General features: G+C 42.5%; 1 protein-coding gene across 1 annotated transcript in view; it reads right to left on the bottom strand.

Annotated features, from left to right (window-relative positions):
• HDAC4 (histone deacetylase 4) overlaps window positions 1-25,276 on the bottom strand; it is a 126,954-nt gene extending 101,678 nt beyond the window's left edge. The window contains exon 1 of the mRNA XM_018564627.1: window positions 25,109-25,276. Within this exon, the coding sequence (XP_018420129.1) occupies window positions 25,109-25,130 (22 nt within the window). The 5' untranslated portion in view covers window positions 25,131-25,276. The remainder of the gene's footprint in view (window positions 1-25,108) is intronic.
• Between the last annotated feature and the right edge of the window lie 553 nt (window positions 25,277-25,829).

Raw genomic sequence — 25,829 nt, 5'->3', positions numbered from 1 at the left:
AGACCTGGCCCGAAGCACTAACAAAACATATGTTCGAGCTCTGCAATGACCAAAACACTGAAGTTCAGCTGCATCTTTGAAACATAAATACCATCTGTCCTCCTCAATTCTAAATGGGAGAACTGTGAAGAAATCAAACATGCTGGTAGTTTTCAAAACAAAAGTATGAATGTAAAGCTTTCCTCTACCTTAAAGGAGAACTATGAGATGAGTGATTTCCACTCACCTCATAGTTCTAAGCCGACCTGAGACAATGAGACAGTCACAGGTCGGCTCAGTAGATCGGGAGGTGAGGGAACACATACCGGGTTCCCTCACCTCTCGATCCTGTCACGGCTCTCTGCCATGGCAGGGGGGAGGGCTGGATTGCCCCCTCCCCGCTCCGATCTGCCAGCACTGACTGGCGGAACGGACGGGGGAGGGGCGGGTACAGCTGGCTCTGCCTCTAGATAGGCAGAGCCAGCTGTCACTCACGCAGCTGGGCGGATCTCGACGTCGATGTCGGGATCAGCTCCGGCGTCTCAGTATACCGCGAGCTGTAGCTCGCGGTATACTGAGCTTAGGGTAACGGGAGGACGCTAGTTTGTGTCCTCCCGTTACCCTAAGGAGAACTATGGGGAAAAACACTGACCCCATAGTTCTCCTTTAACAACACACCAAAATCAGAGCTGAGATCCGTTACCCATTCTAACCTCATCAGGCTTGAGCTGCAGCGACAAAGCAAATGTAAAAACATTGAGAAACTTGTAAAAATGAGACCCAGATTTATTTTCAAATAAAAAGCCATTTTACACAAAATATAACAAAACGCCTTCTTTCTTTGCAATGGTAAATAACCTGTTATGCAGTCATCAGTTTAGAACCCTGGTGTCCTACTTGCAGCCCTTTATTGCGTGGCCCTGGGGGCCCCTGTGGACAGCAGTCTGTTTTGTTTTTGTTTGTTTTTTAACCTAGGCTTTGGCTAGTTAAGGAAAAATCATTTTAGACTTCCTTTTAGCAGATAAATTGCTTAGTTGAATTATTTCAGACTATTTTATACTAATTTTACTTTTCCTTGTGCGGTCCATCCCTTTTCTTTTCACTCTTTAAGGGCTAGTTCACAACAGAACTGCGCAAGCCCAATTGATGCATCATTTTTTGCTTAAAATGAGATTTCAGGTGGGTTCCTGTGCATTTTTGAGGCGGTCGATTGCGATCCGACTGCATCGGAATTGACTGCACTGGTGTGAACACTGCAACAGAAATCCCATAGGAATGCATTGTGATGCATTTTGGATGCAGCTGCCAAACTGAACAGAATGCATCACAACTGCATCAGGTGTGAACTGGCCCTTATAAAGAATCTTGCCCACAGAAATATTGACTAAAGCACAAGTAATTTTTAAGGGGGCACAAATGTGGAAGCATTGATTTGTAAAACTGCTGTGATAGCAGTGATCTCCAGCAATCTTATGTAATGTGTCTCCAGTCTGATTAACTTCTTAAGCATGTTGCCAGTCCCCCACAAAGTCTATGGCAAAGTCTAATGCCCGTACACTGCACGATTCTCGTACGAGAATCGCTGGAAATCCCGCGATCGTACAGTGTATGAAAGGCATGCGACCGTTTCTACTGTACGGTCGCACGTCTTCCGTCGAACAAGCAGGCTGGAAAACCCGCCGGGAATCGTACGATTCTCGGCGAGTTAGTGGTCTGCTTGTTCGACAACTGCCGAACGGGCCGGTGGGCGCACGCGCACACTGCCCGTTTGCCGCCCTCGCAATCATCGCAAGTACGATCTGCCTGTCCAAGATGGGCAGATAAAAAAACGTACTAAGTACTTTACAACCCTCGCAAGACAAAAGTCTTGCGAGGGTTGTAAAGTGTATGGGCACCTTAACAATGATCTGTAACGTATCTTATGTCTTTGACCATCTCCTGTAGCATATCTGCAGGCTCTAATAGTCTTTTGTAGAATTGCATTCACTAATCATTATGTACAACCCTTTAATAAGGTCAGGGGCTGCACTTGAGGCTCCTGGCATCAAGAAAGATTACCACCACTGGTCTGGAGCCCGACACCATCACATTCCATGTGTCAATGCACATCTTCACAATCAAAACATTCGAACCCACAGCACAGCTAAAGCTACCCACACAACTAGTTTTGTTTTGCATACACAATGCAACCATCTTGAAAAACAAAAAACAGGCCATATAAACACTACAGCTTGCCTTGACTGGTCCACCATGTATGTTTCTATGGGGAGGGGGGATCAGATTAGCATATACCAAAAAGGGACACAACTGCAATTACAATCTATTGTTAAGCAGATGGCTATCCTGCTTGATCCAGACATACTTCTATCACACTGGAGGCCAGTGGACAGTGTGGCACTAGGACCTATCCTGATTAGTCTTAACTAACCCAATGGATAAAGCATCATGCAATGTTACCTGGGAAATGTCTGTGCAATAGCAAGCATTTGCTACGCCCCAGGGATGCCTTATATCAGGGGTAGCCAAACTCCGGCCCTCCAGCTGTGGTGGAACTACAAATCCCATGAGGCATTGCAAGATTCTCACAGCCACAGACATGACTCCCGGAGAGAGATGCATCATAGGATTAGTAGTAGTTTCACCACAGCTGGAGGGCCGGAGTTTGGCTACCTCTGCCTTATATGCTCCTATTATCACAAGCTATCACACCTTGAAGAGAAGGGCCATACAGGTGATCATTCTTATTTTTCTTTAAGAATACACTTATACAAGCATGGCTATAAGGATCTCTACACAGAAAAAGCAAGATAGTTTGCCTACAACATTTTTACCACCACCCAGCCTCTTTCACGCCCAGGGGTGAAAGGCCTAATACATTTAACTGCCTTGTATTCACCTGACCAAGGGCTCTGGGTGGCAAAATAAACAGTGCCCAAGTTTCATAGTGTGACATCGGTAGAGAGGTCAGTAATGTAACAGTACAGAGGCCCCCCAATACATTTTCACTCGCCAAATGCAAGTGGGCGAGTGGAAATTTTGAGCCCTGGTGTAGACAATGCAAGCAGAAAAGAGGTTGTTTTCTAGATATGCAGCTGAACTGGTGGTAGGATTGAAAGCTAATTACATGCTGCTCATTTTCACAGCTTCTGTAGTGGTAATCTTTACACTTCCTGCATACTGGTGCCCACGTATGTTTTCAAACTGGAGATTCTGCAGCCTGATAAGACCCAGATATCATTAAGTAGCAGCTAGCACTGCAGCCACATTAAAGCTGATTTCCAGGATAAACAAGTTTTCTTGTACTTGCATTCTTATATGTTCTAGCAAATGACAAAAATATTGCAAAAATCTCACATAATTTCTGAGAAAATCGATATTTAAGTTTTTATGACTTCACTATAAAGGTCTCTAATGCTTCCAGCAATGTCTGACATGCCTTGCATCATTTAACTTCCAGCTCTAGGCTCAACGCACAAAACTTCTGTGCTTCTCACATTGTGCATTAGAACATGCACATGCTGACTAAGTGATTGGGCACAAAAGTAAAGAAATACTTTGCTGGGCCATGTGTCTTTTTTTGATCTGGATTTGCCATTGAAAAAAGATTTGGTAATTTAATTCTACTTTAACCCCTTAAGGACAAAGGCTTTTTATCATTTTTTGTTTACATGTTATAATTCAAATTTTAGGCCTGAAAATTACTTCAAACCCACAAACATATATTTTCTGAAAGCCAAAACCCTGTAGAATAAAATGGTGGCAGTTGCAAATTTGTATGTTGCACAACATTAGCGCAACTTATTATCAACCCAAAACTTTGTGAAAAATGCACTTTTTTAATGCCCCAAACACTTATGTAAAACCATTTTTTTTTGTGTAAAATATAAAAAGATGAGGCTACAAATAGTAAATGGATACCCAACATGCCCAGGTTAAAAACGGTGTTCTGGGGCGAGAGGGATGCATTGAAATCAAATGGCACCGCTTTCTCTCACACACACAAACACCGCACCATGCGATCGGACGCATGGCAAAACTTTGCCTGCGTTATGTTCCACTGCAAACGCAAAAAAATAGAGCTTGCTTTATTTTTTGCGTTTGCGGTGGAACGGAATCGCTCTGGAACGCACCGCTTTCAGTGTGAACAAGCCCTAAAGAAATACAGACTTGACAGGACACACCCCAACCCGTGATTCAACAATTAAGGAGCAGAAGAATGTCAAAATAGAGTTATTGTTGTTTGTACCCCGTAAACAACAGGTAAGTAGCTCTTATATTCATCAACATAGCCCAGAGATGCACTGGCGCACTACAACAGAGGTGCACATCCACAAACAGGCTGTAAGCATTGCTCAGCATCATCCTTGTTGTCCCCCCTCCTCTAAAGCAAGTTTTTTGTAAGGTAGGAAAGACCAAATTGGTTCAAATTGGTTCAAAGAGGTGACACCACACACATACCCCGTATGAAAAGTCAGAATCAGGAATTTCTGTTACTTCTATGTAAAATTAGTAGACTTATTTTTGAAACCATGAACAATTATTCCCCTACCACTGCTAATGGCTTGGGTACTTGTCTAGCCCAGTCAGCACCACTCTGTAGTAGCCCGGCGAGGCAGATTTCAGGTGCTGTTGACTAGAAATTTAAGCTGCAGATCCTGCCCTTTTTGCACTCCCTGATTTGTCCAAGACGGTCACCACTTTATGCCTACCTTTCTGCCCGACCCTGGCAGCCATGTAATCGCTGCCAGAGTGGAGTTCTAGGAACCGCAGTTAGAGCAAACCTGGAGCTCTGTTGCTGAATATACGGAAATGTTTAACAGCCCATGTCAGGTTAGGTAAGCAAGGGATATGTGAAAAAGAGCTGTATTTTAGAAAGACTAAAGGGTCTGCTTTCAAGAATATATATAACTGAATTCAATGTTTTTACCTGCCAACAGCAAAGCAATGCAAGCGGCCTAAGCCTTATTCATTTGCATTGCGCTGCGTTCAGCACTTAGCTTAAAAACACCCACACACATTTACAGAAGTTCTGCCTGCTGACTGATCTTTGTATTTTTCCATTGAGTGATGGCCCTTGCACTGAAAGTATCTCAGCCATTTCAGATTTTAGCTACACTTTGCGCAGATATAAAAGACCTTCCAAAATTAAAAAAACTAAAAAAATACATGACTGCACAAGTAAAAATACTAACAAAATAGTAAGCATTACAGAGTGCTTGGTAATGATTTGAAGAAGAGCACAAATGCCAAAAAATGTTTTAGCTAATATTCTGTTTTGGGTTACAGAAGTACATTTACTAATGTCCTTCTGTGACACAAGACACAAGAGCCGCAATGCAGCTGGTAAAGATCCCAACAATATTGTTGGATAAATCCCACTGCCTGATTGACAGCTGGCTCTGCCTCTCTAGAGCCAGCTGTGCCCACCCCCTCCCATTATTTCCATCCAATAAGCGCCGGAGGAACAGAGAGAGTGCAGGGGCAAATTCCTGCGGCGATCGGTGACCGACAGTCATTACCCTCTGTAGGGAGAAGCTGTGAGCTGAGCGATCAACAGATTGTGATCGCTCAGTTATCTAGCTATGGTGATCAAAGTATTGGGAAGAGTACATTTTACTCTCCCAATAGTTCCCCTTTAAACTAGCATTAGGCCACAGCTCACATATACTGTAAATCCTAATAACACAACAAGGAGGAGGAGTGCCAAACTTGCCGTCTCAAACATCAGTACTGGACACTGGTCGTATAATTCTAACAGTAGAAACATTGATTGCCTTCTACCCAAACTCTCTCTAGCTTGGTAGACTTCAGGATTAGCTGCCTATTATATATAGTACACACACTTTAGATCTCTGAAGAACAGTGACTTTCCGGCATAAGCTTTTTTGGGGTAAAAAAAAAAACAAACACACACACACACACACACACACACACACACACACACACACCATTTCCAAAAGTGTTGGGACACCCCTCCAAATCATTGAATTGAGTTCAGTGAAATTTCCGTGCTACTAAATATTCTGCGGTCAACTGTTAGTGGTATTATAACAAAGTGGAAGCAACTGGGAACAGCAACTTAGCCACGAAGTGGTAGGCCACGTAAAATGACAGAGTGGTGTCAGCGTATGCTGAAGCGCACAGTCCGCAGAAGTCGCCAACTGTCTGCAGAGTCAATAGCTACAGACCTCCAAACTTTGTGTGGCCTTCAGATTGGCACAACAACAGTGCGTAGAGAGCTTCATGGAGTAAAGCATGCAGCCACTGGACTCTCTAGAGAAATGGAGATGTGTTCTCTGGAGTGACCAATCACGCTTCTCTGTCTGGCAATCTGATAGACGTGTCTGGGTTTGGCGGTTGCCAGGAGAACGGTACTTGCCTGACTGCATTGTGCCAAGTGTAAAGTTTGGTGGAGGGGGGATTATAGTGTGGGGTTGGGCTTAATTCAATGCTCCCAACTTTGTGTGTACAGTTTGGGGATGGCCCCTTCCTGTTCCAACATGACTGCGCACCAGTGCACAAAGCAAGATACATAAGAGACATGGATGAGTGAGTTTGGGGTGAAGGAACTTGACTGGCCTGCACAGAGTCCTGACCTCAACCCGATAGAACACCTTTGGGATGAATTAGAGCGGAGACTGCGAGCCAGGCATTCTCCCCCAACATCAGTACCTGACCGCACAAATCCACTTCTGGAAGAATGGTCAAACATTCCCATAGACACACTCCTTAACCTTGTGTGGACGCCTTCCCAAAAGAGACATTAAAGTTCATGTGCGTGTAAAGGCAGGCGTCACAATACTTTTGGCAGTGTGTGTGTGTGTGCAGGGCCGTAGGAAGGGCGAGGCGATATGTTCCTAACCCCCCCAATATCTCCCCCCACCCGCAAACTACCCCACCTACATCCTTAAGGGCCCAGTCACAACATAAGGAGTGCGTTCCAGTGCGTTCAGCCTCTGGAACGCACTGGAACACAACCCGGCCGGCTCACTTTGTTTTGGGGCGGGAGGGGGCGTGGCAGTGCATTGAAGTCATGCCCCCCACCCACAGTGCGATAGCCGTCACCCGAATGCGTGGCACATCAGTGCCTGCGTTCTGGTCCAGTGCGATCTGCCAAAATGCTGCATGCACTACTTTTTTGCAGATCCCACTGGACCCGAACACAGGCACTGATGTCACGCATTCGGGTGACGGCGATCGCACTGTGGATGGGGCGCATGGCTGCGGTGCCATTGACTTCAATGCGCAGCCACACCCCCTTCCGCCCCAAAACACAGTGAGCTGGCCGGGTTTCGTTCTAGTGCGTTACAGAGTCCGAACGCACTCTTTATGGTGTGACTGGGCCCTCAGGCTGGGACCCACTGCACGCGAAGCAGCGCGGAGCGGTGGCACGCTGCCTTCACGTGTAGTGTGTCATGTAATTTTGTCTCCAGCACGTCAGCTTGCTACAGCGCGCATAGCTGAGTGTGCTGAGATTAAAAATTTCAACCAATCGGCATGCGCGTATAAACCCACCCGTTAAGATGCGAAGGCCATTCGGTTATTACGAGCGAGCCAATTGGCTGACGATGCAGTCCTTCATCTGGCCACGCTCAGCTCACACACTGCATGCGAAGCTCCATGCCTGACAGCTTTGCTCTGCACGGCTTCGCATGTAGTGCGTCACAGGCTTAAAAGGAGAATTATAATCTGAGCCGACCTGTGACAATGAAACTGTCACAGGCTGGCTCAAAAGATCGGGAAGTAAGCGAACACATACCGTTGCTCGCTCACTTCTTGATCTATCCCTGCAGAGAGCCGTAACTGTCACTCACGGCAGTCTGCAGGGATTCCCCCCCCTCCAGCTCTGACTGGTGGAACAGACGGGGGAGGGGGCGGGCACAGCTGGCTCTCCCTCTGGATAGGCAGAGACAGCTGTTAATCCCGCAGCTGGGTGTATCCAGAGAAAAGTGTCGGGTCCCTGCAGCGTCTCAGTATACCGCGAGCTAAGGTAGGTGTGTGTGTGTGTGTGTGTGTGTGTGTGTGTGTGTGTGTGTGTGTGTGTCAATACTGAGCTGCAGAAAGCATGCTGCAAGCACACCCACTGAGCGGCCTCCAAACTTCTAATAAACACTGACACACTCCAAGAACTTGCTGGACCACATCCAGAAAAGATCCAGGGATACATCTGGTCATTGGCCGAAAAGTAACGAAAACGGACGATAACAAATTCCAAATGGAGTTAAATACGTAATTACTGCCTGTTGTAAACTGGTTACTGATTCAAGTTATCAAGCAGATTTCCTCTGGTCATTTCCTGCAAAATACACTTTCCAATGCAAGCTGTTACCATGGGAGACCATGAAACACAAGAGCAGATTATACCACACTTGCCTACACTGTGCAGCAAGTAATGGAACTGCCAAGAAGAACTAGTAAAAGAAACAAACCAGTGACAAATGTGCTCTTTTAGGGTTCGAAGTCATGACTTTTTTTTTTTCTTTTTAAAATGAGCAAGAGACATTGGCTCATTCACAGAAATATTAATTTCGTGAGTACTGTCAGATCAAAGTGAGCGGCGGCCAAAAGGCCACTCTGTATAGCAGTACATCAAACCGGACACTCAGGAAGCCAGGAGTGACCGGCCCTGGCAATAGAGCAAGAATGTAATCCTTGAGCTAAATAAAATAGTTTGGCAAACAGCAAAGCAAAAAGGAGTATTAGAAATAACTGGAAATAAACACTACACAGTCGATTTCACAATCCTGAATAGGAGGGGAAAAATTGCCAGCAAGAAAAAAAAAAAGGAGTTTCAAGGAACTGTAACTTTTCACTAAAAAAAGAAAAAAAAAAAAAAAAAAATAAAAAGACGACCAAATATATATGGAGGTGGGAAGTTTGGGCAAAATGATCCTCCGATTCTGCAGCTTTAAAGCTCTCAACAACCTCTGGCCTACATTCAACTGGGTTGAAGTCTGGCTCTGTGTTTATATTTCATCCAGACAGCCAGCGGTTGATGACGATCTATTGACGCAAGAGCTACTCCACACTGCATGCCTGAAATTAATCAGGAGGGAGGAATTCTCTTCAAGCAGCTACTGGAGGCCTGCGAACCAAGCAGGGGTTTTTAACTGAGTATTAAGCATCAACAGAAGGCACTGCTCTAGCTTGTCTTCACCAAGGTGCTGGCTAGAGCTTATTACCCCCTTGAGAAGGTAAATCCAGAGTATACAACTGTATTCACTTAGGGATAATGTGAAACTTTTCACAAAGCACCAAAATGAAAGCTGAAACATTAGTTTTACGCAGCCACCAATGTGCAAATGAAAATAATTAAAGCTTCACACATTTTTAGGAGTTTGACATACTTAATACCCTAAATACATATTTTAAAGCAGGAGAAACAAAGTCATGAAAAGAAAGAACATCATTAGGATAACAGGGCAACCATTGACATCCTATTTACGTCATCCTCTTATTTCTATATTAATATTCAGCACAGAAGCGTATGCGTTTGTCTATGAACCATGCAAGCAGTACTATGAATGAGGCCCCGCCTCCTCAGTTTTTCCAGAACCCGAAGCTGCGATTGCAGATTATGCTAGTGCAGCTACAACATAAAAACAGGTACATCAGCAAATCATAAAATACAATAACTTCTCCAAGTGCTGTACATAGGGATGCACCGATAATAGTATCAATATAGGTGCCAATAGGAGTATTTGGTGAGTACTCATCCAAATGTTCCAATACCTTCCCCAATACCTGAATATAGGGGAAACATGTGGCTTGCTTCCCAGGCAATCAGGAAGCCGGGTGATGACCTGCCTCCAGGCTTCCTGGTGGCATCTTTAACAAGATCCAGTATTGGCGGGACCATTCGCGGTCATTTCGAGCAGGAATACCCAGTAAGGAATGCAGCAAGATTCCAGAATACATACACAAATACACAGACATTGCGAGGCAAGTCTCTCTCTCTCTCCCCCGCCCCCCCTCTTCTGTTTCCCCCTTTCTCCAAGCTAGTAGATGGGAAGCTGCAGGAGACTGCTGTCACTTGTGATCTTGTACTGGAAGTTCAGGGAAGCTGAGCTGAGAGAGTTGGAGTTGTTTGGAAACAGGATGACTATGTGCTTGGGCAAAAATTTTAAGAAAATACTTTGCTGGATAATGTATATTAGTTTTATCTGCATTCATTGCTTTCTAGTTCCAAAGGCTAGTTCACACCATTGCTTTCAGTTGCAAAGCTTTTAAAAAGTACAGCAGCATGCTTTTTCCCCACACTGGAACATGCAAACACGCATATAAATGCATCAGAATGCACTTAAACCCAAGCAAAACCAATGTTTAAAAAACCCCCACCATAATGCATCAAAAACGTGTATGTGGAAATGCATCCAGAACCGGTCTGAAGATGGCGTGAACATGCCTTTAAAGTGGGGGGAAATCACATCAGCATTCAGCTCTGCATGCTGATATGAAATCATGTTACACTGATTAAACAAACATTTTTATTTTACTTAAAATTACTGTTTTTCCATCTTCTTGGGCATTAGCGAGGTTGCCTTTGCCTAAGTGATGCATCCTGGGGAAAGTTACTTCACAGTGCATTGCTGGGAAATCTCATCTCTAAAAATTGCATAATCTTGCGAGATCTCAGGGAAAGGCATTTTTCCCTTGAGATGGTGTGTCAGAGTTCCAGGAAGTAAAGGGAGATATATTAATCTGCCCTCAGTAAAAATGGCCATTGTGAGAAGAATGGAGAATAAAAAATAGGTACGCAAAGAATACAAAGCCGGTAATTATCTAGAAGTACCGTATTTGCCGGCGTATAAGACGAGTTTTTAGACTTAAAAACATCCCCCGAAAATCAGGGGTCGTCTTATACACCGGGTATACAATGGGTAAACGCTGGATGTGCGGTAATACTGTATGTACAGTAGCTTCGGCTACATACAGTATACCGCGCTGAGCCAATCAAGGCGAGCAATGTATTCTATGAATGAATACAAAGCCTGCCGTGATTGGCTCATCGCGGTATACTGTATGTAGCCGAAGCTACTGTACATACAGTATTACCGCACATCCAGCGGGCTGACAGATTAGCCTCCCTGGCAGTCTGGTTATTATTTAATTTTTTTTGTTCTATATTTGTTTTTACTTTTGAAATTCCCGCCGGTTCCGCCCCCCTGCGACGCTCGCAAGGGACGGAAGACGGAGGACACAGCGGGGATCGTGGACAAGGTAAGAGACTGTAATCCCGAGTGTGACTCGGGGTTACCGCTTATGGTACTGAAAATTAAGCCAAACTCGGGAATACCGCCATGGAGGTTAGTGGGTGTATTTAAAAATTATTTTGGGCTATACTCGTCTTATACGATGAGTATAGCCCAAAACCTGTTTTAACAGAAAAATTAGGGGGTCGTCTTATACGCCCAGTCGCCTTATACGCCGGCAAATACGGTATGTAGATTATCATTACTAAACATTTCTGAAGGTGACTGTCGTAATTTTAAGATGAGGGTAAAGTTCCTCTTAAGGGCCCGTGCAAACCAAAATTAACCCAAAAAAGTAAGTCAATAGATCTTCGTTGACTTGCAATTTCAACCTCTGACTTCTGTTGTGTTTTGTTTTTTTCTTCTAATCTTTATTTTATTTAACATATCCTGAGTGGACAAAAGTCTAAGTAGTTTTTTGTTTTTTTTACTTCCGTTCTGTTGACATCTGTTTTTCATGCGTTGCGTTATGCTGTGCCGCAAAAATTAGAGCAAGCTCAACTTTCTTTCAATCGCACTGCAATGCAACGGATCGCAGTGGTGTGAACTGGTCCCTATTACACCCATACATTTTTTTGGGTTACCTTGCATTGTCATCTGTTGAAAAATGGATGCTAACGGATTCAGTGTTAATGGGGCCTTAAGACATTGGGAGTAATTCCCACCAGGTGTGTTGAGCTGCGTTTACGTGCATTGATCAAAACAGGCTCAAAAGCAAGGGTACATAACAAAAACACCACATTCGCTATGTGCCCCTGTTCCCGCCATATATGTGCACTGGCGTGGGTTGCATTCAAATTGAGCATGTTTGCAAGGGCTTGTTCACACCAAATCTGCAGGAGTTTCTGCACACGCAGTGCGTTTTGCTGCGTTTCGGGTCTTTTTATAAAAAAACTAAAATGGGCTTTCAGTGCGTTTTAGGTCATTTGCATGCATTTTTTATGCATTTGAATGCGTTTTGGTGCATTCCAGAGCAGAAAAAAATATGGCATTCTGCAGTTTTTCCACATGCTCTGGAACTGAACATTCTGGTGTGAACTAGAGCCCAAAACACCATTGGGATGCATTTTGATGCGTTCTGTAACTGCTCTGCACTGGCTGTGAACTAGCCTTAAGGAATTTTTGTTAATTTTGACCAAACTACTAAAAAGTAAACGCTATGATGCGTTGTAACAACGTATCACACTGTTCCTACGCAACGCACAACAGCAGAAGCATAACCACCACTGGTATAAATTGGCTCTCATTTGAATGGCATGCCTAACCCACCAAAATGCACATGCACTTTTGGGTGTCTGGGTTCCGTTCAGAATGAAATGGCATCTGCACACTGCTACAACCGAATAATATGAATTCAGCCTCCGAGTGATTGTGTTTCATTGAAAAGAGAAAATGAAAAAGTCACAAATATATGATTATACCATATTTTCTTCACCCGATGAGAAATAAAAGTGTCAAAGCAACAAATTGACCAGTATGAATAAATAAGCAGGGAGATTCTTGTGTTTTGAGCTAAAGGAGCCACCAAATATGTAAGCACGCAAAACCATGAAAAGGGTAAAAACATACCAAAATATAACACTTAAACCTTTCAAACACACCCCTCCATTCTACCCAAACATCAATGCAAGCCTGTATTTTATTCAGTTCATGGGGCACAAAGAAACACCTGGTGTGATTTCAGAAACATTAAGCTGTTTTTATAAGGTATTGTGCTGGTGAGGAGTAAAATACCTGCTGACACTTGAAAGGGAAGGGGAAGGAGGGATTTGACGCAAGTGAGTGTGAAGAGAGCGAGATGGAGGAGGGAGAACTATTAATATAAACGTTGTGAATTAGCTCATCCCACGCTGCTCATGAGGCTGTGACATCATAATGACATCTTATCACGCTTAGCACCTACAGTATGCAAAGAACAACGCAGATACAGAGTGGAGGAGGGAGGATTGTGCTGCTATTAAGCTTCCCCCTACTGAATGGTACACGGAAGAAAAAAGAATGAATTTGCTCTGCATACAGAGTCAGTTATTGGCACCACTGCACATCTCAACCAACAAGAATCTGCAGTTATCATACAAACCACAATTAACAGGGAAATCGAATGGAATGCGATTGTTTGCTCCACGTGTTGTGTACATAACAGAGTGACCTTTCCAACAAAAATATACAAAGCACACTGATTTAACAGTAAATTATTCATTCCCCCAGTACTGGGCATAACAAAACAATCATGCATCTGCACAGACTGGTATCTAGTCATAAAGTGTACAAAAACAAAACTCAATTTTTTATTTTATGGATGAGCTGTTCAGATTCCCAAATATAACCCATTGCCAAATGTCTTCGTTTATGAATCCATGGGGATGTCAAATGTCCCGTACAACTTAACTGATCTTCTTATGCACAAGTCCAGAATGATTTCCTAGTTGTGCCATCGTGGAGCCATCATTACTGAGCATTTTTAAAAAGGTGTAGGCTGATCCTGGCTTCATTACTACACTGGAAAAGCTTGCATTCTGGGAACATTTATATTTGAAGTTGAATCCTATAAAGTCATTGTGGGGTGGAGACTCGCTAGGTAATGAAGCCAGGATGATGAATACAGCACTGACGCCTGCACCATTAAAAAGGAAAACTCAACAAAAGTCGCTGCCAAATTTGTATGCACACAAGTGCCCTTTTATTTTGTTCCCAAAAAAAGTGACAGTAATTTTGAGTTTAGTCCTAAAAGATTTAAAAATGATAGTCACAATAAAATAAAGATAGTGATGTGTGTGTTAAAGTTGGACTTGGGCCAATAACAATTTTGGTATATTTGCACAGTAAATATAAATGACTACTGAAGTATGTCACATCTCTGGCTGGCACAGCATACATTGAATCTCTCACTCTCCTCTGTCTTCTGTTGGCATCAAACATGGCTGAGATTTCCAGTTCCGGCTGTAGTACATTGATCATAGTGGGTCGCTCGCTGTACCCCGTCCTCCATTAAGAGAAGGCCTTGTCTGGCTGCGGCACGGAATGTTATTCCCCCCCCCCCCATTGGAACACGGTGGTCGTACCGACCGTGCAGGAATGGATCGCCATGCTGTGTTTGATCATGCGCTTTGAGGAACTGACTGCTTCATTACATGAGCGTCAGGCTCAATGTGCAGTGTTATGGACCTCTTGGATTCTATATATGGGCACAGCGGCATTTTTGGCCTTGTAATGGGAGTGGACCGCCTGTGTTGGGGGAGACTGGTGCACCGTCGCTAAGGCGTCTATCTATTGTCACTGCGGACCTATCTAGTTTGCTGGATTCGCTGGAGCCTCCCTTTCCCCCTATGTGTCTCCCTTAGTGTCTACTCTTCATGTCTCTTCTACCCCGGTCTTGTGTTGTGTGCATACTTTCCCCCTCACTTGCCTATGCCTTACGCTCTCTGGTCCGAGGGGAGATGACACGGCCGTATCATCTCACTCCATGCCTTATATGGGAAATGCACAGTAGTGTAAACAAGGCACATGCTTCTTACAACGTGCCGATGCCCCGGTGTCTCACGGTACATACGAATTGAATATTAAGCCGAAAGAGCATAGACATACCTATTCCAACTAGGTATGTGCCATATTGGAAGTTATTGCGTATGAAGGTAATATGTGGATGGTCGGACGTGCCTGCCCTATGTATCTATGCTTGTATGTATTTTTGTACTTTTTGTATTGAAAACCAAAAAAAAAAAAAACTCTTATTTAAAAAAAAAAAAAAAAAGAGAAGGCCTTGCATTCCTTTAAAGCCACACTCAAGGGAAAATCAAACTTCCAGAAGACTAAACTTCCAGGCACCGTGGGGAGGGAGCTTGAGCAGTACATTACTCCAGGCGCATTACCCGCTCCTCCTCACCATCGTCCATTCACAATATGTCTTGTATTTTTTCAAAGAACACAAGAGCTTCCGTGATAGGAGAAGGAGAGATGATGTCACATACCTGCCCCCTCCACTCCGCCCAATCACAGATTGTCTTTTGTCTATTCTTGTAGCTAGAAGATATTTTGTGAGTGTACAATAGTGAGGAGGGGCAGGTGATGAATATGAAGTGATGTACTGTTTGAGTCACATCTCTCCCACTCTTCAGTGCCCGGAAGATGGGTGTTATGTGCGGGAGGCAGCATGCTGCAAGGTAAGGTTTTTATATTTTGCAGCAGCCCTCTTGCACATTAATACCCAGCTTTTTAATGATCATATGCACACCCAGTGTGGTGTGTGAATCATAAATTCGCCCAGAGTGTGCCTTTAACAAAATGAAAGGAGTTCTGTGACTGGAGGAGGGGAGATTGTGACGCTTACCCGCACCACCTCTGGGCCCCCAGACAGATAAGTATAGAGTCGGTTGTTTTACAGAGCGATATTGTAGTACAAATGGACCTTTAGGTGACAGGGTCACTTTAAAGTTGCCAGCTAGCTACCACATTTACCTGAATGGCTTCCAGGTGCTGCTGATTTGTCTTCCCAATAGCTTGTTTTGGTCTAGAGGCTAAAATAAAGAAGATCCACTCACCTGACCCTCAGTACTGCAGCAGTGACTGCTAACCTCTCTCCCCCTCCACTCCGACAGTGTAATGACCTTCGGCATCCTAACGGCTAATGCAGTTGCATTAGATGTGATGTCACGGTCCTTTGAGAGATGGAGCCTAGGGGAGAAGAGACTGTGGGGACAGGTCTAGCAGCCAAGCAGGAGAGAGGATCAGGTGAATGTATTGTCTTTATTTTAGCCACTAGATCAAAATGAGCGGTTAACCCTTGTAGTGCGGTGGTAGCCCCCCTGCAAGGGTTCATTTTTCAATTGCCTTGAGTTCTTTCACTGGCTGCAGGCTCCATCCAGGTCGGAGAATTCAAGTATCAAAGTCAAAGACAAAGACATCCAGGCAAGTATATTTTCAGAAGGTGGTCAGCAAAAGCAGCCTGCATATTTCTCTCAGTACAGGTTTCATTTGAGACCATACTAGTGGTCAAAAGCACTTGCTGTGCATCAAATGAGATATATTCAGCAACGGTAAAGACGATGTGTGATTCTAGCGCAAAGAAAGCCTGAGATCCAGATGCTGTGTGCACCACCCACCAGCGATGCATATGCTCGTTGCATGTAGAGGTGTACAGGGCACAATTATTTTGGATAGACAGGAGTTAATAACATTTCTAACACTGCTAACACTAGGAAAGGCTTTTATTAGCAGCATAGGAAGTCTTGGAATATTTTGCATTTCACCTAGGAGACAGATCTAGGTGTGTCCAAGTGACATTACTTCATAGGGCTAATTGTCATCCAAAAATCACACTTAAAACATTCCAGTCTCCCAAACAGACATTATCTGCAGGACTTAAAAGGCACACCGCTGGATAGTCTCTTCTGGTTCTCATTCAATTTTTCAAGGTTTATAAAAACGGAGTTTGAGGCTGTGCCCCTTTACTGTGCAGTCCTCAATATTTCCCATTTCAAAAATTGTGGCCATTTAGGCCTTTTTTTTTCTTTTATTCTTCTTCTAGCTATACATAAAATATCTTTTTGCAGCTTATGGTCCAAAGCAATTTGAACATTTCAAATCGTGTGCCTATTGATTCCTACTCATATCAAAGCTATGCATATACCAGTATTGTATAGGATATTATGGTGTTTGTTATAGCTTTTTTTTTTTTTATTTAGTTACTTAATATTTTTATCTCAACAGTTAAAAAAATGAAAGGGATAAAACTATGAAAAGTAAAAAAAATGGACAGAAGACGTTAACTAGGGCAAACTATAGTTAAACAGAAGTAAAAGGACAACTGTACATTTGGATTAACTGTGCTTTTATCAATTATCCCCACTCCCCTGAGAGCAGCTTACATACTTATCTTTCCAGTGCCACACACCCTTTGCAGCAAAAAACATCCCCACCAGGTCTCGCAGTGCAAATGCATGTCACAACCACATCCATTCCTATGGGTAAGCTGAACGCATAGAGGCCTCCAGTAGTCCAGCAAAGTAATGCTTACTTTGAAAAGGGTTCTGTCACGCATTCGCACTAAGTGGGGGAATTTTTTTTTAGTAGGCAGGCATCATGGTGCCAGGCAGTGCCACACAGCCAAGATGGCGGTTTGTGACGGAAGGCATTTGAGCTGGTGGGCTGCACTCAGGGTGGTGGGGGAATTGATAAAGGACTATTGTACCAAAGGTATACTTGTCCTTTTCATAATAAAAATAAATAAAACCAATCTGCTGCAGCTTAAGTTGGGATCAGATAACATGACAACCGTGTAATGTTCTAGAACACCTGCAACCAAATAAAACTTAGAGAACTAAGGAGTGAGTGATTTACACTCATCCTCATAGTTAGAGCCAAAGTGGGAGAATTAAACTGTCACACGTCAACTCTATAGATCGGGAAGTGAGCGAACACATACCGTTGCTTGCTCACTTCCTGATCATCTCCCTGCACAGAGCGGTGACTGTCAAAGCCATAGCCCGCTATACTCTGAACTTTGGGTCATGGGAGGTTAGTATATGTCCTCCCGTGACCCTAAAGAGAACTATGGGATAAAAAAAAGGTTACCCCCATAGTTCTCTTAACTAAATGGTTACAAAAACGTATATCTGATATATCTACCTCATCTTAGGAGACAGTGGACCCCGGTGTAGTAAGACTGCCTTGTGGAATTAGCTGCGGAACTTTAGCCAAGTCTGCAAAGCATGCCTACAAACAGTTCAGTGGTAGAAACAGTTGTATCGTATATTATGTATGCACTTGAGCAGAACCATTTTTCCTTATTACATATGCAGCCTCTACGTCCGGCATATCAGGCATTCACAGAAGGGACTTTACTAAGACTGGAGCAGCTCTGCATGGCAACCAATCAGGTTCTATTTTTCATTTTTTTTTTAATTTTAAACTGAAGCTAAAAGCCGATTGGTTACTATGCACAGCTGTTCCAGATTCCGTCTGCTCCAGTTATAATAGATTCCCCCCCAGTGTTTTATTTTATAGATCCTCTTATTACACTGCATGTCTACAAAACAGGCTCTGTTTTATTAAACATAGACTTCATGTAATATTTAATGTTGTTAAACACGTACAATGTTGTTCATGGTGGCCACAAGGCATGTGATCTAAGCTTCCTAGGCTTTAGCATAAATGAGGAAGCTCAGGAGCAGAAGTATTTTATTATTTGTAGCAACAAAGGATTATCAAATAATAATAATGTAATTTATAAATATAGCCTTGAGCCCCTATGATTAATGTGAAGTATACATTTTAAAGTCATGTCTATTGACGTGATGGGTCCTTCCTATTCTTTCTCAGTGGAGGGGGGTGGTCCTATATCACATGCGGCAATGACATGTGAGTGACGATCAGTCCTAGAGTACTGTGAGCCCATGATGTGTGATGACTCGACCCCAGGGGGCTATGTCAACAGGCTGGGCTCACAGAAAATGGGAAGAATGATGATGACTCAAGGAACAGGACCGCACTGAAGAATGGAAGGGAGTAAAAAGAACTTTAGCACTATTTTGAACACAATATTTCATTCATATTTTTTCCATTTTATTCTACTTTACATTGCATGTCCACACATAACCCAATTTGCCCAAAAAACTCCCTCTCCCCTCTGGAGCATGTCCCAGCATTTGTTCCCATTTACCTTGTTTATGTAGTGAGAATCAGCTTTTATTACTCCATGTGGCACCAGACTTGTAAAATTCTTGCAGGAACAACTGCTGGAAGTTTAGTTTCTATTGACTTATGCATCCCCTTCCACAAGAACTACATCTTCCTAGAGCCCTTTTCCTACACGCAGAGTGTGGGTAAACTCTTGGGAGTTAAAGTGATCAAACAGATACACAGACACCGTGTCTGACAAGGCAGTCTGCTGAAAAGGGAAGTTCTCTCCAAGCATGAGAACAGATACAGTTTTAAAAGGAAGAGCATCAAAGAGAAGGGAAACAACCATGGATTACAGTAAGGCGCACATTACAGTATTGTTTTATGTTAAAAAATCTGAGGGTTTAAGGTCACTTTAAAGTCTCAAATTTTGTTACATATATCCTCTGCTAGGAAGCAGTAGAGATATGCAAAATCATAAAAGAAAAAAAAAAAGAAAGCTACTAAATAAGTGAAACAAACTTACCCGGCTCCACCACTCGCTCTCGACTGAGGAATTCAGCTTCTCGAGCGGCCATGCAGGAGGATGTCTCTGGGCGCATGCACAGTGGAGATCACCGGCAGGGAGAGGAGAAGAGCTTCTGTGTAAGTCAATGCACGCAGCCGTGAGTGTGCAAACCTGGCAGACTCCGTGGGACAGGAAGAGACAGTAGTCTGCACTGGATGAGGGACAGGCAGCGGCGCTGGAGGGACTTTGATGTCACTTTAGGGCAGCTGCACTATTTTGCAGAAAAAATTATTAATGTATGCATGTGGAGTAGGGTAGAAAAGGATTGCAGATAGGTGGAATTATGTAATCCAGCAGTCAGGACTGACGAGGTTGGCTGGCATCTCGCTGCAGAAAAGACACTGGGGGAAATTTATCAAATCTGGAGCACTTTCCCATGACAACCAATCAGCTTCTAATCTTCAGTTTGTGGCGTTAAACTTTGAAAATGAAAGCTAGTAGCTGGTTGGTTACTATGGTCAACTGCTCCAGATTCTGTCTGCTCTAGTTTTGATCAATTCCCCTCACAGTGTTGGTCAGGCCAAACAGGAAGTTTAAAGCAAATGTAAACCACAAATGGTTGCGCTGGGAGAAACTTAGTGACAAAAAATTATAACCAGCTGCAACAATGTATGGTGTAAACCGTGACAAAGTGGATAACTGATGTGTTACGCAACACATCAGTTATCCAGGAAGTTTAAAGCACACTGGATTTCTGGCGTATCAAAAAGGTATTTTTCTGTACTTGCTGCAAATTTAGTGTCTAAAACATGGAAAAATGTGCATGTATTGGAAATATGTACGGACTTTTTTTTCTTTCCCTGACAAGGCAACAATCTAAAGAAAAATATCCAAGTCTTATTTATCAAAGTGTCAAAGGGATACATTGCCACAAACTAACCAGTCCGCCTTTTTTCCTTGTGTACTACAAAGAGGGCAAGCGAAAGGGATATACAAAGGTTAATATATGACATTTTATAAAAATATAGGAGCCCTTCAGGTAGACCTATAATAGAAATACACTGCAGGTGATTGAGCATGCAGTATAACCAGCATTTGAAAATGTTAAACTGAAGCATTTACATTTTTTATGTTATGTAACTTCTTGAAACCTTGCTAATGTTGAAAATAGAACATGCTTGTTTTGATACGAAAGAAAAACCCTGACACAACTTGTGGGAAAAACCCCAGCTGCAATTCTAACCATGAAAACTTCCCACAAAGTCTGGAACGCAAGTGGAGGCTCCAAAAATATCCAGCTGGAGCCAGCGTCTGCGTATGTTATCCATGCTCAGAATCTAGTATTAGGCCACAGCACAACAGTGGAGTGGGCGTCTGCACCTGCTACACTTCCAGGTCAGCTCCAATGTCTCACCCCAGATCACTCGGTTAGAGGACATTACAAAGTAGCAGAGTAACCATAAAGATACACTAGATCTGATTGGTAGACATAAAAAATAAAATAATACGACATTGATACTTGTTACTATTTATTTATAAGACAAGGAGTCAGAATAATACCAGATTGTTTTGGCTGGAGGACTGTGTACACATACACTTAGGCCCCTTCCATTCTGTTTTTGCCCGTAAGTTCATGAATCAAAAAATGGACTACAATACATCCTTATTGGTGGCTGGGTGCAAGCAGATGTGCATCTGCCTATATTAGGTATTTCCAGGTCAGCTTCGGTTCATCGGACCATACACAAAAAGCTCTGATCCAGGTCCGCTTTTGCAGTCCAAGCCAAATGTGAGTAGATATTAGGTGGACACATGTCCATTTACATCCAGACACCCATAATGATTACATGAGGTCGTATCGATCCATTTGTGACATCCGTGTTCTGATCCTACTCAGCACAGGATCAGTCTAGGACAAAAAGGACAAAAAGGGTGGTGCCTCTATGAGATGGCTTTTAAGCTGGTTGGACAGAGATCGAATGTCACAGTTTCCTGCTGAATCAGTCAAAATGTGATCTGTGAGTGGTCTTGTTGGCATTAGCGGCTCAAAAAAAAGTAAAGCCAGGTGGAAAATTGTTGGCTAAACAGTGACTTAAGCCAATCAGCTGCAGTCACCGTAGGAGCATTCTGACAGCCATGGGTGCCGGCTGTCAAAATATAATAGCCATCACAAGAAATAACTCTCTGCACCTAGGGAGGATATCTACCACAGTGGGTTCATGGGTCCTTTGGTACAATTTTCCTTACCTTCCTCAACAATACAGTGATCTGTATTCCATGGCTCCTGAATTCCATGTTCATTTGTCTACCCCTTCTGTACACATTCTAATGAAGCAATTCACAAGACAATTTCCCTCCAAATCCAACCAAAAAGTAGAAGAGTAGCGCACTGCCTCGAGCAAGTGGCATCAGCTCATCAAGAAAGCCGATTAGCTCTACGGATGTTGCTGCCACAATGAGGAAAAGTACAAGTGAAGGGGTGAAATTAAAAGCATCTCTCAACAAGGTCCTTTTATTCCTAGAATTCCTGAGAGTCAGGTGGCAAAAGAAACATAATTAACAGCCTACGATCAATTCCTAGAACAAGCACGACAGAGAAAAGTGATGGGTGCATAGTACAAGTATATCTTGAGTGGCTTTTTAAGGTTTGAATTGATGTTCTTATAACATGTCTAAGAAAGTCTTCCAATAAAGCAAACCAGGCAATTCAGATTACCATAAAAGTAAATGTAAATTAACATTTCATATGAAATGATTACTCCAAAGCCACAAAAGTGAAGACTTCATTGACAAATGTTTACGTGAACCCGTCACCTACACGCAGTATGCAAAGTAATTTTACTTATTTAATAAAGTTGTGAGGAATTAGGAATTCCCTAGGAACGAGGCCTGAAGAGAAAAAAAAAAAATAACATAAAACCAGTCCGAAATGGGTTCCACCTTACTTCTCGGGTATAGGGGGGCATGCGTTTATTCACTTGTATGTAAATGAGTGTGCAGCGCTCAGGGTCACCAATAAGTGAACCAAAACGATCAAATACGTGTTAACACACAATAAAAGTGCTTATAATCTTTAGTGCATAATCTGCTACCATATCCTGGTTGTAGCCAGTGATATATTAAATACAAAATTTCACTTCGTGCAAAAAAACGTATACAAAAATTATAAGAAAATACCTTTTTGCAATCAAATATAAAACGTGCATCAAATCAATCCAAAGGGTCATATATGCAAGTGAAAAATCATAGAGTCCAAACTGTTATTTAATCCAATTGTATATAATATATTGATGAAAAAAACTTCAAACAGGTGCTTTGCAATCTTTCTCCCACACCATGTGTTCACGCCAAATTCCCCTCTGGGGTGCGCACTCACCAAACCATTATCGCTTGTAGGCAATAAAAGGATGAGAAGCCGATACGTCCCAGCAAGCGTCTCATCAGAGTCCCATAGATCGATATTTAACGAGAATAAAAAGGGAAACTCCTCATGGTGTAGTCGACAAACATTTATTTAAAAAAATATAGTAACTTACAGTTTAAAAGCAAAAAGATTGGCCGCTCACAGGCAGCGTGAAGATGTCCTGTACTTCCTTGTTGTGCGTGGTATTGAGATGTGTAGCCCCGCCCAGAGGTGGGGCTACACATTTCAATACTGTTGGATTAAATAACAGTTTGGACTCACTTTATGATTTTTCACTTGCATATATGACCCTTTGGATTGATTTGATGCACGTTTATATTTGATTGCAACAAGGTATTTTCTTATAATTTTTGTATAATAAGTTTTTTTGCACTTTTGCACGAAGTGAAATTTTGTATTTAATATCTCACTGGCTACCACCAGGATATGGTAGCAGATTATGCACTAAAGATAAGCACTTTTATTAATAACAAGTATTTGATACTTTTGGTTCACTTATTGGTGACCCTGAGCGCTGCACACTCATTTACATACATTTTGACCCCAGTGTCCCTAGCGCAGCAACTTTATTTAGAAATACACAGATATAGAGATAGAGATATATACATATATATCCTAATCCATAAGCACGAATTTTACATATTTCATCGTTTATTCACTTGTACTACTTTCCTGTCAAAAGAGAAACGTCACTCCAGTGTCAAGCTTTAAGAACCCTACAAAGGCTGACTGTCTTCTCCTTAAGCTCAGGGTTGATAAAAGGACACCTTCTGGGCTGCTGAAGGAGAGTAAACGGGTTCACTTAAAACTTTTAGCTATGTACTCCTGACATCGCTTTTGTTGTATGACCATTTCGGAGTGCCTGTTGTAAGGCTGTCCTATCTCTTGTCTAGGTTTAGCCTTTATAATTGTGCTCCGACAGGGAGAAAATACAAGTGAATAAACAAAAAGCCATAAGGTTGTACTACTAGAGCGATTAAAAAGAACAGATCAGATTTATTTAGACAGCCATTTGATAACAGATTCAATTTAAAGCTTCTGGTACGATTTGCATTATTGCTGCAGCTTAGGAATCCTGTAAGGCTGCAGCAACTAAATCGACTAAATCGATGAGAACAGTTGGCAACTCTTATCGATTAGTTGGTGGGAGGGGGGTGGGGGAGAGAGAGAGGGGAGAGAAGAGAAGAGGGGTTACCTGATGAAACTGAAGTGACATGCTGATTGGTTGCCATGGACAAGTGCTCCAGATTCTGCCTGCTTTTGATAAATTCCCCCCAATATATTTATTAAATTCTACACATGACACAAAGCGATAAAAACACATAACGCCTAAACAAGATTTCACAAACCGCAACAAAGCTAGCTTCTCAGAATGTACACTAGCATGTATATAAAAATAAATGTAGCCAGAACTAATGGCTAGAATGAAGACCATTATCACATATCACATTCATTAGAACTGTGACTGTATGAAGCTTCTATAAAATAACATGAGATCTGCATTGTACAGGAGGCCTCTCGCAAGCTGCCAGTTAGCATAAGGGGAGGGATATAACAAATCTGTATGAGGACAGATATAAACACAGTACAGCTAGTCCACAGCCATCTATAAATAGATCTTGTTTCACCGCTCTCAGGATCAAAAGGCACCAAGCAAGCAGTGAACAGAAGCTAGAAGCGGCATTATCACATGTCAGCCATTAAATGCACTATGGGATCCACTCCCCATCTGAAAATACTAGCTAAAGCTTTTAAAAACGCTGACCTCTTTCTAAATTGCTCACACCCCCTCATTAAACCCTTTCAACACCAGATGGATTTACTATCCACAACAGAATGCCCGAGGTGGGAAACTGTCAGAGGGCAACCATTGCAATTTAGGTTTATTATGGCAGGATTAATGGCTAGCCACAATGAATCTCAGTTAATATTTTAACTGAGATTCATCCAGAAATAGGGTAGTAAAAACTATAACCAGAACCAAGTGAGATAAGAATAGAGGAGGAAAAAAAAACCCACACTTAGCCACTAACAATACAAATACTCAATAGATGCTCAGCATATTCCAGCCATCTGTTCAATTACTCTAACTAGGGCTGCACTTCAGACACAAAGTTTATTTTTTGACCAAATGACATGCCAGAGGAGTCTTGATTTATTCATAAGCTAGTCAAAAGAATCATCATTTGAAAAACAGGAAACAGTTCTGTATGTTATATTAAAACTTTCCTAGATGAACTTGGCGACTGTTGCATTCATATAAAGTATAAACATCCACCTCAGTTCCAAATTCGTCAATGTAACATGACAACAGACAAAAAAGCATACCTGGATGAATCTGGGAGCTCATGTCAGGCCAAGAGGATTCTTCAAGAAATTACAACCAGATCCAGGAGCCGGAAAGTTTGCTAAGCAAAAGGACATGAAAGAACCACTTTGTGGCAAAGGAAATCCAAGATTGTCAACATGAAGCCACTGGGAAGGACTTCCAAACGTACGGACCTGCAGAAGAAAAGCACAGATGACTTACAAAATTAAGTGCTGCCTTGAATTATACAATCCCCTCCACCCATTATACTAAACCTGCAGTCACTGTATGTACAGTATACACTGATCTGTTCCAGATCTTCCTGTGAACAAGCAGCCTGCTGAGCTAGAAGATTCGGTATGCCCCACCAGCACTGCATCCCTAAGGGATCTCTTGGTAATTTAACACTTTATTTAATGGTCAGCATAAACAGCGACTAGTTTCCAAAGCCCACAAAACACATACCTGGGCTGTGTGTGGAGATTTTAATGCATGTTACATGTATTTTGTTTGTTTTGCAACATTAAGACAATTGTACACACCAAAAGGACATTGTAGGGATAAGAAAAACAAATAAATTACATTCAGAAGCTTTGACTACAAGATGTTCTATTCAGTAATTCAGAAATCTGAGTGCACAAAGCTTAAGGACCAAACAAATAATTATGCACTGCTTGTTTGATAGTTAGAAATTACATAGCTGCAGCACTAAATGTATCAGGTTTATAATTATGGGTTACA

The sequence above is a fragment of the Nanorana parkeri genome, unplaced genomic scaffold, assembly GCF_000935625.1.
Source record: "Nanorana parkeri isolate BGI_ZX_2015 unplaced genomic scaffold, ASM93562v1 scaffold765, whole genome shotgun sequence".
Classification (NCBI taxonomy): Eukaryota; Metazoa; Chordata; class Amphibia; order Anura; family Dicroglossidae; genus Nanorana; species Nanorana parkeri.
This window is presented reverse-complemented; position numbering and strand designations above follow the sequence as displayed.